Source organism: Rhinolophus ferrumequinum, chromosome 15, assembly GCF_004115265.2.
Source record: "Rhinolophus ferrumequinum isolate MPI-CBG mRhiFer1 chromosome 15, mRhiFer1_v1.p, whole genome shotgun sequence".
NCBI lineage: Eukaryota > Metazoa > Chordata > Mammalia > Chiroptera > Rhinolophidae > Rhinolophus > Rhinolophus ferrumequinum.
The window spans coordinates 44,513,387-44,532,832 of NC_046298.1; the positions used below are offsets into that span (position 1 = coordinate 44,513,387).

At 43.8% G+C, this 19,446-nt stretch overlaps 1 protein-coding gene across 1 annotated transcript; it reads right to left on the reverse strand.

Moving 5' to 3' along the window:
• Positions 1-4,118: 4,118 nt before the first annotated feature.
• Positions 4,119-19,322, reverse strand: LOC117035399 (orphan sodium- and chloride-dependent neurotransmitter transporter NTT5-like). The gene is made up of 13 exons (XM_033129274.1): positions 19,254-19,322; positions 18,557-18,721; positions 12,273-12,465; positions 11,679-11,836; positions 11,362-11,488; positions 10,971-11,146; positions 10,618-10,728; positions 10,209-10,450; positions 7,888-8,074; positions 7,352-7,553; positions 7,065-7,224; positions 4,913-5,075; positions 4,119-4,704 (listed from the first exon to the last, which is right to left on the reverse strand). The coding sequence occupies exons 1-13, from the start codon at positions 19,320-19,322 to the stop codon at positions 4,444-4,446; spliced, it is 2,214 nt and encodes a 737-aa protein (XP_032985165.1). The 3' UTR covers positions 4,119-4,443.
• Between the last annotated feature and the right edge of the window lie 124 nt (positions 19,323-19,446).

Sequence of the window (19,446 nt, forward strand, 5' to 3'; positions counted from 1 at the left end):
CTGCCGCTGAGCTGCCGCTGAGCTCCTGCATGGCTCAGTTGGTTGGAGCTAGTCCTCTCAACCACAAGGTTGCCGGTTCGACTCCCTCAAGTGATGATGGGCTGTGCCCCCTGCAACTAGCAACGGCAACTGGACCTGGAGCTGAGCTGTGCCCTCCACAACTAAGACTGAAAGGACAACTTGAAGCTGAACGGCACCCTCCACAACTAAGATTGAAAGGACAACAACTTGACTTGGAAAAAAGTCCTGGAAGTACACACTGTTCCCCAATAAAGTACTGTTCCCCTTCCCCAATAAAAAAATCTTAAAAAAAAAAAAAAGAAGCAGCAGCAAGGAAGTGATTACCTTAAAGTCAGGATAGTCAAACCTCTAGAGGTTGTGGAAATGGGCAAATGGGGCTTTACGGGATGCTGCTGACGTCTATTTCTTAACCAGCGTGGTGCCTGAATTTCTTATGGATCAAATAGACACCATGGAAGACAGCTCAGTTTACACTCATCTAGAAGGTACACGATCTAAGAAGGCTGGCTTCTGGCGTAGGATATGAAGGGGCTTAGAAGAGGTTATGTTGGAGTCAAATCACCCATGGCTCTTTTTGAAAGTATTCCAGCTAATACCAAAAGGAATACTACCATTTTCTAATCTCTAATGAACATATGGATCTAGAGAATGATCATCAATGGTTAATATCACAAAAAGAGAGCTTTTTTTTTTTGCCTCCCGATAAATACATAAAACCACTCATGAAGTATTCTTGCCTGAACATTGAACTTAAAACTAATCAACTTCTTGACCTAACTACTAATTTATAAGAAATACAGAGGACAGAAGAATATATTAAATGATATCACAGAGAGGCAATCAACAAATTCCAAATTGCTGGAAACTCCACAGGACAAATAACTCAGTTTTATCAACAAACACATAGCAAGGGGGGAAAAAAGAGGGAGGGAGACCTATATGAAGATTAAAAGATTCTTAAGAGATATAGCAACAAATATGCAACGTATGAATTTTATTTGGATGATGATTTAAACAAACTTTTTAAAAATTATGAGTCAGTCCCTCAAATAGTTAAACATAGAATTAGCATGTGATCCAGCAATTCTATTCCTAAGCATATGCCAAGAGAAATAAAAACATACGTGTACCCCAAAAAACTTTTACATGACTATTCATAACAGCACTATTAATAATAGTCCCAAAGTAGAAACAACCTAAAATGTCCATCAACTGATAATTGAATAAATACAACATGGTATAGCTATACAATAGAATGTTATTTATCAATAAATAGAAATTAAGTACTGATATGTGCTACACAGGAATGAATCTTGAAAATATTATGCCATGTGAAAGAAGCAAGTCACAAAGGACTACACATATTGTATCATTCCATTTACACGAAGTGTCCAGACTAGGCAAATCTACAGAACAAAAAGTAGCTTATGGTTGTCTAAGGCTGGAGTTGGGGGTTGTGGCAGTTGGAGTGGTGGCGAAGGGATGTGGAGTTTCTTTTTGGGATAATGAAAATGTACTAAAATTGACTGTGGTGATGGATGCACAACTCTATGATACACTAAAAGCCACTGAATTGTACACTTTAAATGGGTGAATTGTGTGGTATGTGAATTATACCTCAATAAAACTGTTAAAAAAGAAAGAGCTACCAGAAAAAAAAAATTCAGACAATCAGGAAAATCTGAATACTGACTGAATATTTGATTATATTAATGGTTACTGTTATTTGTTTTAGGTGTGATGTTTTGTCAGGTGTTTTTTTTTTTTTTTTTAAGATTTTATTGGGGAAGGGGAACAGGACTTTATTAGGGAACAGTGTGTACTTCCAGGCCTTTTTCCAAGTCAAATTGTTGTCCTTTCAATCTTAGTTGTGGAGGGCGCAGCTCAGCTCCCAGGTCCAGTTGCTGTTGCTAGTTGTAGGGGGCACAGCCCACCATCCCTTGCGGGAGTCGAACTGGCAACCTTGTGGTTGAGAGGATGCACTCCAACCAACTGAGCCATCCGGGAGCTCAGCGGCAGCTCAGCTCAAGGTGCTGTGTTCAATCTTAGTTGCAGGGGGCACTGCCATCATCCCTTGCGGGACTCGAGGAGTTGAACCGGCAGCCTTGTGGTTGAGAGCTCACTGGCCCATGTGGGAATCGAACCGGCGGCCTTCGGAGTTAGGAGCACGGAGCTCTAACCGCCTGAGCCACCCGGCCAGCCCCAGGTTTTTTTTTTTGAAGGGTTACTCTTTTTAGAGACAGGTACTGACATATCTACAGATGAAATGATAAATTGGGGATTTGCTTCAAAATAATGGAGAGGCTTACAGTGGATTGAGGAGCGATGAAACCAGACTGGTCATCCGTTGGTCATTATTGAAGATGGGTGATGAGTACAAAGTAATTCATTATTATTCTTTTGTATGTGTTTGAAAATTTCCAAAATAAAAAGGGCCAGAAGCCACAAGACAGGAATCTCTGTCAACCTCTACCCCTCATCCACTGTGTGAATCCCCCTTTCTTTGGGGCCTTCTGGTGAAGGCTGAGGATGACAATACCTGCATCGCCTACCAGTCTTGTGAGGGATAAAAATGAAAACGTGTAAGGTACCCTACCAAGGGACGGGGCTCCGTTTTGCCTAACAAGGCCAGAGATTCCCGAAAGACAACCCGCTCATCACACACAAAGGTGCCAGGAAACCTGACTTTACACAATAAGGACCCCCAGAGCTATGTAGAGAAGTACTAGGACAGAAACCAGTCTTCTGCTCCAATCAGTACCCACTACAGCAACGTGAGGTATCTCCAATTCAAACAACCCTGCTGTTAGGTGCCAAAGGACTTTCAACAAGTGACCTGAGGAGAGAAAAATCTAGAGGAGGAGGAGGGGACACACCAAGATCCTCCTTCCGCTCCCATTGGTTTATCCGGTCAGCCCCTACTTTTCAATACCTCTCCCACAGGTTCTACTCCCAAAGCTGGAACTGGAGGTGGGGAGCAGAAAGGATGAGCACCTGGGTTCCCAAAAAGAAGGAGGTTGAAAACTCAGGCTATTTGAGCATGAGAAGGGGGCTGCCTCCTCTCTCAGATTCCCATCTTACCTGACTCAGTAACACCGGTTTTCAAGTGACAGTTCGTTTGGATAGGGCGCGGGGCGGGGGCGAGCGTGAGGGGCGGGGCTACAAGGTACAGGAGCCAATGGGTGCTGACTTGGATGTTCACAGCGCCTCCAGCCCTCCGATCCTCTAGCTTGAGGAGAGTGCAACTTCAGATGTCCAGGGACTTCTGTGATCTTTGCTCTTTCCACTCACCACACCTACCCCTAGAGTCCTGCCCATCAACGAATGGTTGGGGATGTGTGCTTTTTCTTGTCCCAAACTTGCGCAGAGGCAGCCTCCCTGTGGGAGCTAAGCAATCGGAAATCCTGGGATCTATGAGCATTTAAACGAAACCCATTCCCTGGATCTTCGGGAATCCCAACCATCTCTACCCACAGCCCCCAACCCCAGGCGCTGACTAACTCCATCTACTTTTTGAAAGTACTTTCAGCTCAGTTGTGGAGTCACCCTTCCCACAAGTCCCAAGAGACCCACTCAGTTTTCATCCACTAGACAAATTAATTTGATTTCGCCGTTGGTAAAAGGACGTCGCTTACCAAGTAGACATGGGACCCTGGTGGGCTCAGCAATACAATTTGGTAGTTCCCACACCTGCTTGTGTGTTGGTCCACAGATCACTTAGTCTGTGTGGGTCACTTAGTCCACAACAGTCTTGGAAACTCTTTGAACAACAATTTTTAGGCCCACGATAGGCTTACTATGTCCCATTGGCAAGCACATTAACATTCTTCCCATATTATTGTTGAAGCCACCATTTCCTGGGGTTTTCTTGGCTAAAAGCCAGTTCCTGGATAAAGCAAATCTAGCAATCTAGCATCTGAATTTACCCCGGCAAGGAGAAGGGAGGAACTTGGGACTGGAAGTTTAGCTCTCAAAGGAATGGAAGATTCCAAGAGGAAGACTGAACATCTGAGACATTTATAGAAAATAAAAACAGAATGGCTCACACCCGGTGCTTGGAGTCCCAGTGGACTGATTTATTGACCAACAGCATTACCCCTCCAGCTCCATTCCAGGAGCTGGGCAGACCAGTTAAGAAGCAGGTTCAGTTGGCATCACTGACGATGTATGTATATGATGGATATGTGTACATGCTGAGGACAGGGAGGGGAAAAACCCAAAGACAGTGGCAACCAGAGGGGCCTAGGAAAGAGGATGCCAAGCCAGGCCCCAAGAGCCCCCCAAATAATGCTCCTACCCTTGGGAATAAAAGGAGTTCTGGGTCCAAGGACATCAGTAGTTCCAAGTTGGTATTCAAGAGTTGCCTGCTAGAGCTGTTTTGAGGGATGTGTGATGTCAGGCCTCGTGAATGAAGTTAGGACGTCACACAACAGGTGAATCAGCAATTTGATTATTACCTTGCAGGATTTCCTCCTTTTGGACCTTTTTAATGGGCGTTATACGCATACTTAGGGATAGGGACGTGGAGGATATGACAGCCCTATTCGAGCTCGAGGATTTGAAGGGAATGGGATGGGTGAGGCTATACAAAAAGTATATGGGGACGGGGAGGATGACGAGGAGGGACAGGACAATCATTATGGGAAGCATCCAGAACGGGAATTGTCGAAGCACCTCTTTTGACTGTGGAGAGAAGGGAAAGGGGTTCAGAACATCGAAGCTCCCAGAAGAGGGAAAGCTGTGGAAGGGAAGAGAGGGAGGGCTACCAGGGCAGAGGACTAGTGAGTCTTCGGGGAGCAGAGAATGATATGATAGGGTCTTTAAGCCAAGGTGGATTGAAAGATCTGCCCCCCACCCCAGGAACGTCTGGGGTATGAAGAGGGAAGCTCACAGTGCTTGAGTCCCAGGACACATAGGTCCACGTCATCTGAGACTGATAATACACAACGGCTGCCAACAGGCCTAGCAGCACAACTGGACACAGACAGCACCAGAGCCAGCGAATGATGGGATGGATGGGGTGATCCCACAGAATCGTCAACTCTGCAAGGAACCTGGGAGAAAGGGCCCCAAGACTGTGGCAGGCCCAGACACACCTTACCCTTCCTTGGGGGGCAAGGCCAGGCTGACATTAGCAGCTTTCAAATATTCTACCGCATTTCCAAACCCCTGCCTCAGCTCAAGCCTCATCCCCTCTTATCTTCTCCTTCGTCAGTCTTCCATCCCAACCCAGGAAAAAATTTCAAACATTCCTCTACTGCCCAAAAACCTTTCCTGACTACCCAGTGCCCTCAGGATAAAGGCCAAGACCCTTCCATTCGTTCCATAAACATGAGAATGTTTATGATGTGCCAGGGACTCTTCTAGGAGCTGGGCATCTGTAGTGAACAAACAAGACCCCCAAAAAGTTAACACTTGACCCTCAGAGAACTGAACTTTTCTTGGTTTTTCCCAGCCCATGTATCCAGCTTCTTTTCATGCATGTTCTCAATCTCAATACATATACAAGTGGGGTCCCTTGGCCTCAAATACTGCTCTCTCTCTGTGCCTACCTATCCATCTGTCCAGACTCTGCCCAATCACCCTCTCCTCTAGGCCACACTTTCCAGGTGCCCCTAGAGTACAACCACCTTGAACTGGGATTGTCTGCTTATATACATCTCCCAATTTGGGCTCTGTTCTCTTTGAGAGGAGGAGCTATTTCTCATTCATTTGTATCCCAGCCCCACAAGGCTTTCCCAACACAGAGAAAGTCCCCAGAGATATGTGTAGAGTGAGTTATACATGAGTGAACTGACCAAGAACCACTGTCACCTGAAAATGCTGCCACCTGAGCCTTCTGCCCTTGAATTATACCATTTGGATGTCCCCCTAGCAGCCTGGTAAAAAAGGGGCTCGGGAGTCCCTTGCATGTGACTTGGTTTCTCCCACTCTCCCATTCCACTAGGTCCCTGTCCCTGATTATCTTGTTCCCTCTTCCCTGGCAGCTTTTCCTTGCCAAATTAAACCATGTCTCTCAACCTACATCTCTACTCCCCGAGCCCAAGCCATTGTTAGTTGCCATTTGAAATATTACAATAGCTCCCAAATGTTCTCCTTGCTTCACTCCTCACAGTCTGTTCTCCACACAGTAGTCATAGGTGCTTTCTAAAAAAGAAATCTGAATGTGTCACTCCTCTACTCAAAACCCTCCGATGCCTTCTCTATCATTCTGCACAAAAAGCTAAGTCCTACTATGGCTTAGAAGGCCCTCCATGTTCTCCTCTTACCTTTCCAGCCTCATCTCCTACCGTGTTTCCCCAAAAGTAAGACCTAGCTGGACCATCAGCTCTAATGCATCTTTTGGAGCAAAAATTAATATAAAACCCGGTCTTATTTTACTATAAGACCGGGTCTTAATATAATATAATATAATATACCAGGTCTTATATTAATTTTTGCTCCAAAAGACGCAGCAGAGCTGATGGTCCGGCTAGGTCTTATTTTTGGGGAACCAGGGTAACATTCTATCCCAACCTTGCTGATCTCTTTGTTCCTCAAAAACTCCAGGCATGATGCTTCCTCTTGCCTTGATACTTACTGTTTCCTCTACTTGAAACATACTTTCTCAGAATTTTGTCATGGCTCCTTTCCTCATTTCATTCAGGAGTCTGTGTAAATGTCACACCTTATCGGAGAGGCCTTCCCTAAAATCCTATCTACATTAGCACCAGTACATACTCCCACTCTTGATCGTCTTTTGTTTTCTCCTGTCCATTAGCACCACCTGACAGTTTTATTTGTTCACTTGGTTAGTGTCTTCTCCACCCCTAGAATGTAAAGTGGTGGAGTACGGGCATGTTTGTTTTATTCAATGCAGTATCCCCGATGACTAAAAGAGTGCCTGGCACATATTAAGCACTCAATAAACATGTTCAATAAATGCATTCATAAAAAGGTTTCTCAGAAGGCCCCGAAGTTAAGGGTCCCTACGTCACTCTAGTTGAGTGAGAACTGAGGCAACAAGAAAGGGGTCAGCCTTCCCTATAGACCCAAGCGATCACCTTCTGGCCCCATAGGCCCAGCCCACAGCCATGGTTTCAAGTGTGATAATGAGGATTACGGGGAGGATCACCCAGTAGTCATTCAGCATTCTGACGTAGTAGAAGCCTGAAGGTTGAATGACGAAGAGGCCGCACAGGAACATGAGCACAAAGACAAACGCTGGCGGAAACATTGAATCTGCATCAAGGTTGGAGGTCTGGCAGGGTGAAAAGGGCTAAGCAGAGGTTATAGACCAGGGTTGGACTGGAGTTGCAGTGAAATCAGGGTAATTGATGGGAGCAGGTACCTGTGAGCAGCTTTGTATGTTTCCTGAAGGAAGAAAAGGTGTCCTGGAGAGGAGTGATGATGCCCTGCAGGATCCCTATCACGAAGTTCAGCCCTAAGGCGAGAGACATCAGGAAGAAGAGAATGGACCACAGGACCGACCCAGAAATGAACGACATGGCTTCGATGAAGGACAGGAATGCAAAGGTTGCATCCTTTCCAATCTGTTAAGGGGCGAAAAGTCAAGAGTTAAAGTGTCCTTGAACTTAACAACAACAACAAAAATACAAAGATACATTCTACCTTCCCTGGAAAACTCCCAGAAAGCCCTGGGTCACTGAGAAAATCAGATCTCTAAGCTGAGCCTCTGACACGGAAAACCAATCCACCTAGCATTATCCACGGAAGGGCATTCTGCAAGCTATAGATCTTTGCATGACCAGGGCTGCAGGTTATTCTGGTGCTTCTGGAATTTTTTTCTGGTGCTAATAAAAGCTGAAATTTGTTTTACAGAAGGCTTTGAGGGACCCTAGGCCCAGCTTACCTATTTTTACTGACCTTCAAAAACTGCTTCTGTAAGCTGCACTCAGGCACGTGGCTAAGGACCATGCTCCTGATGGACGGGGAAAGACTGTTGAGCCAGGCGGTGTAGATGGAGGTCGGGTAATCAAAGAGGTTTGGAGGGGGCTGGGCCTCAGGAGGCAGTTCCCCTAGGCTTACCAGCCTTGAAAGTGTTTCAGCATTCCTGGGGATAAGGAGTTGAATCGCATAGAACCATTTGGCTTCTTAGGAGACTGCCTCCTTTTCTCTTATCTTGCAGATACGAGCATCACTAGCCTAGCATTACTGATCTGGGTAAGGTGGAGCCTGGGATGAAACCTAGAAGGCACCCACCTTCAGGGTCATGAATTTGTATGAACTTGGAGAATTTATGACCAAGGGGTACTACAGGAGAAGTTTGTCCTATAATCTTCTTGGGGACTCTGGATGGTCTTGGGAATGGTGATAACTTTTTTAGCTACAACACCCAAAGTACAATCCATGAAAGAAATAATTGATAAGCTGGTCTTCATTAAAATTAAAAGCCTGCTCTGGGAAAGATTCTCAAGAGAATGAGAAGACAAGCCACAGACTGAGAGAAAATATTTGCAAAATAAAATATGCACATACGTAGTACATGAGGAACATATACGCAAAGGGTGCCAAAAAAATGTACACATATTTTAAGAAAGGAAAAAACTATATTAAAATTGTGATGCTCAATATATACCGATAACAAAAGATGACTGCAAGTCACGTTTGACTTCTGCAGTTACAAGCGGGGCTCAAAGTGGTTACCATCAGCATATTTTAATAGTTTTTTTCCTTTCTTAAAATGTGTATACATTTTTTTGGTACTCTATGTATAAGAATGTTTAGAGCAGCATTGTCTTAATAGCCAAAAACAGGAAAGACTCCAAATGTCCATCAATAGTAGAACGGGTAAATAAAGCGTGATGTGGTATGTTCATATACTGGTACATTACACAACATTAAAAAGCACAGATTAGAGCTACACATAACAATAAATCTTACAAACGTATATTGAATGAAAGAAGTAAAACATGAAAGAATACGAAGAGAACGTATAAATGAACAAATTAAACTACATAAATGGACATACTAAACTATATTGGTTACATATGCATACATAGATAATAAAATGTGAAGAAAAACAAAGAATTCATTATCATAAAAGTCAGGATAGTGGTTACCTCTAGGAAGGAGGAAAACAGTTATAATTAGAGATATGTGGAAAGGTTTGGGGACATACTGGTTCTTAATATGGTGGTGTTTATTTCATAGCTCTTTATGCTGCACATTTTGTTTTATGCAACACCTCATAATAAATGTTTTTTAAAACACTAAAAAATAACATTAGGCTCCCACCAGACTGGCAAACATTTTAAAGTTTGACCAAGTTTACTCAAATATTGTGCAGTAAGTGGGATGCAGGGAATTTTCACACATCATAAACCACTTTGAAAATCAGACAATATACAGTAAATCTAAAGGTGTGTATACCCTACCTTGCAATTCCATTCCTAAGTATACACCCTAGAGAACTCTTGCATGTGTGCACATGCATATGCTCAGGCTTCTTCTAGAAGAAAATGGTGGTTACTTGCATGGGTTAGGATCACCTGGACAAATTCAGCTTAGGGTTGCCTCCTCTGGGAGTCCTTCTCTGACCAGTCCAGTGACATCCTCCCCATCACTCCTGCTACCGGTTATCAGTTTGTGGCTGTCTGCTGGAGTCTCTGATTGAGGCCCTCCAAAACTGAAAACTTAATGAACGCAAGGTGTGTGGTCTGCTTCACCTGCCTAAGCCTTTGTAGTCCACAGAGTACTTTCTAAATGCCTGATGGATGTTTTTGATTAATGCCTCCAGAATAAAAAATAGGGGTGAGAAGACAATAAAGACTGTAGTTCCAAGCGTCCTTTAGGGGCTCTCAGAATGCGATGGATTGACAGCTATTCCTAACTTCAGGAGCTGACAGTAAAGAATGAGAGCATTAGGAAGCAGGTTTTCCACGTGGCCTTAGACGCTCTCTGGGACTAGAGTAAACTTGAATGTTTGCTACTTTTCGCCTATCTCTGTGGCGGTACTCTGAGGGGCACAGTTGGCAATCTCTGAGTTTGAAGATTTCTAGGGCTAAAAAAGACACTGAGAAGGATAATATATGACAGCGATCCTACTGTTTTTTTTGCTCTACGAGAAAGTAAAGGCTCGCACGTGCACCTGAGGTTGCACTGGAGGTAGAGATGTGTGATGGTTAGGGTCTCTGGATTTTGTAGTTCCCTGGGGTTGGGACCCTCAACTAAGGAGCTGGCCTTACTTCTCACTACAGCGGTGTGTGAGGACGGTGGCCCAGAAGCCCCCGACACAGAAGATAACAGTTGTGGCAAGGAGCATGGCGCCCAGGTTGAAGAGAGCCACAACAAAGGCATCACTGAGACAGTTGTTGGACAGCTTCATGTGCGAAGCTAAGGACACAATGGAGCCATAGCCGAGACCCAAGGAAAACAAGAGTTGGAACCCTGCTTGGCACCACGCATGCACGCTGTACATAGCCGATATCTGAAAGGGAGAAGACAAGTACAAAGGGAGATGTCAAAGGAGAAAAGAACCTTAACAGAAATGGGGGTGGGGGGGGACACAGAGGGAGATAATGGGGAAAGGACACTTAAGAATAGATAATAGGTGTCCTCTAAGGCCCGACAGGGAGTGAGGAAAATATACCTTACCTTGCCAGCCACCAAATAGCCAAGGCCCAATTTTGCCCCGTCCAGCAGCAGACTCCGGATGAAGAAACAAAGCATGATGAGATAGGGCACTGGGACCAAGACATACATTACCTGAATTGAGAGTGGGACATATCAGCAACCATGTACCAGTGGGGGGTCAACCAATAGTCAGCAGGGATCAAAAGTTTTGAGTCAGAAATAAGGAGGAGTTAGAAGACAGCTTTCAGCAGGGTTCAAGGGCTAGCGGGAGTGAAAGACCAGAGGGAGTGAGAAATTAGAAGATCAATGAGTAACAATGTCAGGTGAGGGCTAAAGTATCTGAGATGTTAAGGAATCCAAAAATAGTGGCTCACCTTCCCGATGTACTTGAGCCCATTAATCATGAAAGCACCAACAAGACACCAAGACACCAAGAACGGCAGGATCAGACTATCGACTGGTGATCCACCATCCTCAATTCTGTCTGAGACCTTCAAGGCCACCCGGTACCAGAAGTATAGGAAGGGCGTTGTGTTTGCACATTCAGGATCTGGGGATATTTGGTTTTCGACATGCTTGCTAGACAGGGTGACCCTTCCCTTCTTCTTTACTCCTTCCCCCACATCTCTTTCTTCCTTCCCCTCCCATTTCTTCTTCCTTCTGTTATCTTCCTCTTCTTTATCCCTCTTCACTCCTTTCTCCTCTTCCAAATTCCCTCCCACCTCTCTGTTTTCCCTTTCTCCTCCTCTTTCACTACCTCCTCACCAAAGTCACTGGAGTTCATCAGTAGGGGACAACGCGCCCATGAAACAGGAAACTGGAAGGAATGGCTCAAGTAGGTGAGAATCCAGGCATTGTACACATTGCAGTACAAGCCCACGATGAAGCACACCTAGGAAGCATGACGAATTCTGGAGGTAGGGGAAGGAAGGTAGGCCAACAGAAGGGAGGGGATTTGACAGAGGATTGGGGAACTGAAGAGACTTGACCCAGGGAAGTGAAATCACGGGACCCGTTCCAGGACAAGGGTTGGGAGGGCGTGGGTTGTAAAGGGTAGGCCTGGGCAGCCCAGGGCTCCTCACCATGAAGCTGGTATACCCCACCCCACCAATGTGGGGGCTGATGATCTTCCATACACCAAGGCTGCCCTGACGCATCCTCTGACCAGCTGCCATCTCCAGAAAGACGAGAGGAACACCGACCAAGAAGAGCAAGACAACGTATATGATGAGAAAACACCCTGTGCAGGGGATTCAAGGAGGGGCTCTGAGAACCATGTGGCTTTTCAGTGCCTGGACTTTTTCTGGGGTCCAGTAAAACATGTTCCCCACCAGTGGCCTCCCTCAGGGCCTCAGGCATCAAGCCTCAACTGTTTCTACATCCCCCACAAGCCCGGTGTCCAGTCTCTTAGTCTCCAGTTCCTGGAAGATCCAGATACACAGTTTCCATCCTGAGCCCTGATCCAGGATTCTAGTCCCACCATCCTTATGTTCAGATACCCTGCATCTCTACTCCTCTTGTGATCTTAGGTTTTCAGGCACCTGGCTCCTATCCTGCAAAGAGTATCAAGTCTCCAGCATCTACAGATCCCAGAGATCTTGGAGTTTGAAGCCTGGACAGGCCTCTGTCTTGCTAGCCCCTTATGGTCCATGATTCCTGCTCCCCAGACTTACAACCTCCATTTTGAAGCCACAGGTTGGAAAAATTCCAAAAACTGATTGCCTTCACAGAGTAGCCCACCTGGGCCAGGATGTATTCAACCCTGTTGGACCAGAGTGGACGGGTATAAAGGACCTCACTCTTTTCCTCCTCTGACACCTCCACCTTCTCAGGTAAGGGTTCTTGTTTCAGGACTTGGGCAGCTTCCACCTTCGAAACAGAGGTTTGCCTGAGCTGGTTGAACCTGTCCTGCACCTCACAAGCTGGAGTCTTCCAGGCCTGAGACTTCCCAGTTTGGGCCTCCAAAGCCGTGGCCTCTGAAAGCCAAGCCACCACAGCGTCAGCTGCTATGCCCTTGTTTTCCTGAGTTTGCCTTTCTGGGAAATTCTCTAAAAGTGTTGACTCAGTAAATGATAATGTTTCCCATGAAGACTGGGACTCTATCTTCTTTCCAGGGAGACTCTCGGGAGCAGCTTCCGTTTTTTCAAGGAAGGGTCTGCCTTCCTGAGTAGACCTTAATGACACCAAAAACTACATTTTAGATTTTAAAGTTAAGGAATGACTGAGTTCCAAAATAATCCTCAACACCTCCTTAAAGCAAACCTTTCATTTCTGTCCCTACCACCACTGAAATTCAAAGCAAGACACACACACACACACACACACACACACACACACACACCCGTTACATAACTTTCGCTTCTTAGAAATGTTTTGGTGCAAGGGATAAGGGTAGAGATAGGCATGCCAGTCAGGAATCCCACTCAAAGAGTTTCTGAAAACACTGAGGTGTGCTCTCTACAGAGGGAGTTACCATTTGTATTGGGCTTTTGAACCAAAGAAACTAATTTAATACTAGATCTGCCTTGCAACCTTAGAAAAGTTGTTTTCCCTCTCTGAGCTTTCTCATCTGCAAAATACTCAGGTCTCTGCTCAAATACCACCTCACCAGACATGCCTTCCTCGCCCACCTATCTAAGCTAGCAGCCGACCTACCCACCACTCTCTCTATCCTACCCACTTTCACTTTTCTTCATAGCCTTTCTCACTGCCTGAAATGATTAGCTGTTGACTGTTAAGCTGGTTATCCTCTGTCTGCCTCTTCGCCCTCAGCTGCTCTATCCCCAGCAAGACGATGTGCTCTACCTCATATCTGGGGCCTCTCTCCTCTCTGCTCTCTGTGTTTTCGCCTCTCTGGATCCTCAAATACTCTACAAGAGAATGGGCAGGGAGCGCGCTGGAAAAGAAAAAAGAAAATAATAAATGAGATGTGGAAGGGGGGAAGAGAGAGGGCAACGGGGTTTTCTTTCAGAGGAACGGGCATGCGACCCAAGAGCAGAGGCAGCAGGTGGGTGTCAAGGCAATGTTGGCAGGTCTGGGTCACAGGGATAATCAGTTGTGAGACACACAGTGTCCAAAGAGGTCTCAGTCGCTCAGGAAATGCTTAAAATTCAATGATAGGTTAAAAAAGCAAAACCCAGATGCAAATTTCTATCTGAAGTTCTATCTCTACTACATTAAAAAATGCAATGAAAGAAAAGGCTGAAAGAAAATACATCAATGTATAGAAGACAATAGGAGTACAGGTACTTTTATATCCTTTTCTCTGATTTTTAGTTCAGTAAATTATCTAAAAAATACATATTACTTTAATAAGAAAAATATGTATCAATAAGTTAACATTAAAAATTAAAAATGATACTAGACACAGAAGTCAGATTGAAGTCTCCATAAAAACCCAATAGGACAGATCGTGAGCCCTCTTTTTCGGAGCGCTTCCATGCTGGGGAACCAGAACGCTGTCATGTGCTACCTTGCCAGGCCCTAAGCTCCATAGGACAGAAGCTCCTTCATTTAGGACCTTAGCCTATGTACCTCTTCATCTGGCTGTTGATTCATATTCTTTAATATCCTTTATAATAAATCAATAATCTAGTGACTAAACAGGTTTTCTTGAGTTCTGTGAGCCATTCTAGCAAATCAGTTGAACCCAAGGACGGGGTCAGGAGAAACTCTGATTTATAGTCAGTCAGTCAGTCAGAAGTACAGAATACAACCTGGACTTGTGATTGGCAACCTGAGTTGGAGGGGGTCATTGGAACCTCCAATTTGTAGCCGGTTGGTCAGAAGCAAAGGTAACAACCTGGACTTACAATTGGTGTCTGAAGTGGAGGGCAGTCTTGTGGGACTGAGCCCTTTACCCATGGAATCCGATTCTGTTTCTGAGTAGATAGTGTCAGAATTCAATTGACGTCTTGGATACCCTGCTGGTGTCAAGAATTGCTTGTTGCTGTGGGGACGTCTACACACACACACACATTGAAATTGAGTCTGGGAATCCTTTTCACATATCAAAAGGCAAAAAACACAATTTGAAGAGACAGAGTAAGCATCTGAATTAGACATGGCAGGGATGTTGGAATAATATGACTGGGAATTTGAAACAACTATGATTAACATGCTAAGGGCCCTAATGGATAAAGTAGGTAGCATGCAAGATAGGCAATGTAAACAGAAAGATGGAAATCCTAAGAAAGAACCAAAGGACTGATAGATTAAAAAAATACTGTACAGAAGTGAAGAATACCATTATGGACTTATTAGTAGATTGAACATGGCTGAGGAAGACTTGAGGATATCACAATAGAAACCTCAAACACTGAAAAGCAAAGACAACAAAGACTGAAAATCAGCAGACAGAAAATCAGTAAGGATATAGTCAAATTCAACATCAACAATCAACTGGATATAACTGACATTTACAGAAGGAGAAGAACAAAGTTAGAAGACTGATAAAATCTGACTTCAATACCTACTATAAAACTGCAGTAATCAAGAAATATAGTAGTAGTATTGGCAAAAGAATGACAATTAGATCAAAAGAATAGACAATTAGATCTAATTGATCTAATTCAGAGTCCAGAAACAGACCCACATAAATATAGTCAACGGATCTCTGAAGAAGTAGCAAAGGCAAAACAACGGAGCATAGATAGTCTTTTCAACAAATGGTCCTGGAACACCGGGACATCCACATGCAAAAAAAAAAAAAGAATCTAGACACAGACTTTACACCCTCCACAAAAATTAACTCAAAATAGATCAGAGACCTAAATGTAAAATGCAAAACTATAAAACTCCTAGAAGATAACATATAGAGAAAATAACACAGGAGATAACGTGGAAGAAAATCTAGAGGACCTTGGGGATTACAATGACAACATGAAAGGTGCAATCTGTGAAAGAAATAATTGAAAAGCTGGACTTCATTAAAATTAAAAACCTGCCATGCGAAAGACTGTCAAGAGAATGGGAAGATAAGCCACAGACTGAGAAAATATTCTCAAAAGACACATCTGATAAAGGACTGTTACCCAAAATGGGCCAAAGACCTTAACAGACACCTCACCAAAAGAGATATACAGATGGTCAATAAACATACGAAAAGATGCTCCACATCCTATGTCATTAGGGAAATGCAAGCTCAAACTACAATGAGATACCACTACACACCTATTAGAATGGCCAAAATCCAGAACACTAATAACACCACATGCTGGCGAGAATGTGGAGCACCAGGAATTCTCATTCACCTTAACCTTGACATGAAAACTTATTTGAAAACTCAAAAGCCAAAAAATATCTAGGATACTCCTGAAAACAAAGTGAGAAGACATGCTCTAACAAATATTAACCCTTGTTAGACAAGTGTAGTAAGAACATAGGAATTGAGACAGGGACTAATAGATTATTGGAACAGAATAGAGAGCCTAAAACCTGACTCATGCATATATGGAGTCTTGATACATGAGAGATGTACCTTAGCAGACCTGTGGGTAAATGGTGAACTTCTTAATAAATGGTGTTGAGATGATTGGGTATCCATACAGCAAAAAAAGAAATTGACCCCTACTTCCAATAACATGCAAAAATCAATTTCAGATGGACAAAAGAAGTAAATGTGAAAAGCAAAACTATAAAATTCTAAAAAATATAAGAGAATGGAGGATCATTGTCTCACATTACTCCAAGGGACAAAATTACTATGTGAATGGTGCCCTTTGAAGCACACCACCTTGGTATAATAAAATATTTCTTATAAAAGACACAATAAGCAATAACCATACATTTTCAATTTGATACATTTTACTACATTAAAATAAAAACTTCTTCATCAGAAGACCCAAAAAGGAGAATATGAAGAAAAATTATAGAATGGGAGATGTCTGCAACCTACATAACCAAGGATTAATACTCAAAAGATATAAAGAACAAATCAGGTAAGAGGCTTAAAAGGCACTTCACGAAAGGCCAATAAGTATTTTAACAAGCGTTCAATCTCATTAATAATCAGGGAAAGGCAATTAAAATAACAGTGAAATACCAATGTACACCCACCAGACTGGAAAAAATAGAAACGTCTAATAATGTCATGGATTGATGAGATGTAGAACAACTAATAAGCCACATCCTCAACTAATGGTAGTATAAATTGTGATAACTACTTTGGAGGACAACCTAGTATTAGGAGTAAAATAAATTATACACATACCTTATGACCCAATAATTTCTACTATTAGGTATATTCCCTGGAGAAACGCTTTCATTTGTGCAACAGAATACAGTAATAATAACAATACATTGTGCTTACTCTGTGACAGGCATTGTTCTAAATGCTTTATTTTTGAAATCACACTATTCTTGACAACAAACCCTATGAGGGAGGTACTACTGTTACTGTGTTTCCCCGAAAATAAGACCAAACCGGAAAATAAGCCCTAGCATGATTTTTCAGGATGACATCCTCTGAACATAAGCCCTAATGCATCTTATGGAGCAAACCTTAATATAAGACCCGGTCTTATTTTCGGGGAAACACGGTATCTCCATCTTACAAAAGTGAAAACGTTGAAACACAAAGAAGGTACACAACTTTCCCAAGGTTACACAGCTAATGGGTCAGAATTTGACACAGTCTGGTTTCAGAAACAGAGCTCTTAACCAACTACATTATTTCACTTCTTACAAGATTCTCAGCAAAATTATCCATAATTGTCATAAAGTTGCAAAATACAAATGTCCATCAACAATCAAATGAATAAACTCAAATCAAATGTACAATAGTCAAAAAAATATTATGCACATGTGAAGAAAGCAAAGGAACTACAGCTAACTCAATATAACCTCATAATGTTGAACAAAAGAAGCACGAAATAAAATATTTGACAGAATGAGTCCAAGTTCAGAAAGAAGCAAAATTAAACTATATAGTTTTGAGATGCATAAATACATGGTAAAAGTACAAAGAAAAGCCAGGACATAATTATCACAAAACTAGAAGTTACCTCTAAAAGGGAGGAAAGGGGTCCCGATTGTGAACTTATAGTGGGAAATCTTCCAGAGTCATGGAAATATTCTATTTCTTGATCTGGGTGTCAGTTACACAGATATAAACTTTATAATTTTTCATTTAAAAGGCTGTTTACATGTTCTATGCACTTTTGTGGATGTATATTCTCTTTCATTATATAGAATGTTAAAAATACAAAGAAATGGCCAGCGAATTAGGAGAAACACCAGAAGAAAATGATGTCACAACAGCTAAAGATAGGAAAAGCAACTAAGAGCCTCAGATTATCAACACAAAATCAAATAAGATAACTCTAAAGAGTGTCCATAGTGACTTCTTCTGTATGGCCTTCACTTTCCTTTTTTTTGGTCGTGGTGGTGGAGCAGGGGTTGATAAATAGAAAAGCAGAAATCTTAATTCAATTCATTCAAAAGTTAACCAAGTTGAGAAAGCTGGAGACATTTACCTAACAGTTGGCAGCTTACCTAAGAAGCACAAATCTTCACTACTGCTAGATATTTGGCCAGCAGCTTAAATGTAACATACTTCAAAATAACAAAGAGTACTTCTGATTTTCATAATTCATGTCGTTAACACTGACCTTGACTCTGTATTCCACTAAAAAACGAAAACTGTACTCATGAAAAATATATCCGCCTTTCTTGAACACATTCAGAAAGTGTATTCCTTAACACAACTTTTGGGGGTTTTGGTAAATTGGTAAATCTGACCTTTCAGTGACAGAATTGAGTTTTGGCAACCTGAGACTCTGCAAACTGGCCACTTGTGACACCTATAAAGCCTAGTTCCCTGGAAGATCTTTCTTCCCAGGCTGGAGAGGCCCTGGTGGTGGCCCAACGTGCAAGACCCACCATATCATGTCCCGCAACTGCTCTCCGGGGCCCATGCCCCCCTGGGGAGTGCTTGGGTCTCCCAGAAACGCCCGTTTACCTCCTTCGTTGGAATTATAACTTCCAAAAAGTAAGGAGGGGGCCGGTGTCCAAGTTCCTCAAGGCGCTCGAAATTACAGTTTGTCCCTAACAGGCCAGTGATGGCGCTGGACCCGGTGTCTGCGGTCTGGGAGCTTGAACCAATGGGTGTCCCAATGCGCAGGGGCTGATGGCGGAGCCCGGAGAAAGCTGGGCTTTGGGATTGGCTCAAAGTCACATTCGGTGAGCAAAGAGGCTGAAGCCGGCTTCCCGAGTCCTAAGGGAGAAAAAAGGAGGGACTTCTCAGGCCTATTTGATACCTCAGTTCCACAGAGCCTGGGGCAGCCAGGAGGCTCTGGTTGGGTGGCCTGTTACGCCTAGGGACTGACGCCCAGCCTCAGACTCTAGATCTCTGAACATTCCTGCTCCCTGGGCCAAGTCATCCTCACTCTACCCTCGAGGCCTGGGCTCTTCAGTCTGGTCAGTCAGGCAAAAATGAGGGCGAAGAAGCCTCAACGGAGAAATCCAGTGACCATCTCAGGCACCTTCGGGCCTCGCGAGGCTTGCTCGAGGGAGGAACGCTCCCTGCCCTCGGTGCAGCCTTTCCTGCAGTTACTCTGCGCATGCGCCTCACTCCCCTCGCTTGCCTCTCACGTGACCTAGCGGATGCAACTGCCACTCTACCTTCTTCAACACCCTTCCCCCCCCTCTCTCCACACCCGCACACAAGCACCGGTCCTTCGCCCACGCATGCGCTGCTGCTCCTCTCGCTTCCCCCTTTGGACCATGGGCCAAACCCCTTTCCATTATTCTCTCTCTCTCTCTCTCTCTCTCTCTCTCCCCCTCTCCCTCCCTCCATGGGCCCAACCACACATACATAGCACATGGCCCCAGCCCCCTTTCCCAACCAAA

Coding starts and splice junctions, on each gene's coding strand:
- LOC117035399 (XM_033129274.1), bottom strand. CDS start 19,322: ATGGTCCAAAGGGGGAAGCGAGAGGAGCAGCAGCGCATGCGTGGGCGA. Junction 12,466..18,556: donor TTATAATTCCAACGAAGGAG/GTAAACGGGCGT, acceptor TCTGTTTCGAAG/GTGGAAGCTGCCCAAGTCCT. Junction 11,147..11,361: donor GATGAACTCCAGTGACTTTG/GTGAGGAGGTAG, acceptor AAATATCCCCAG/ATCCTGAATGTGCAAACACA.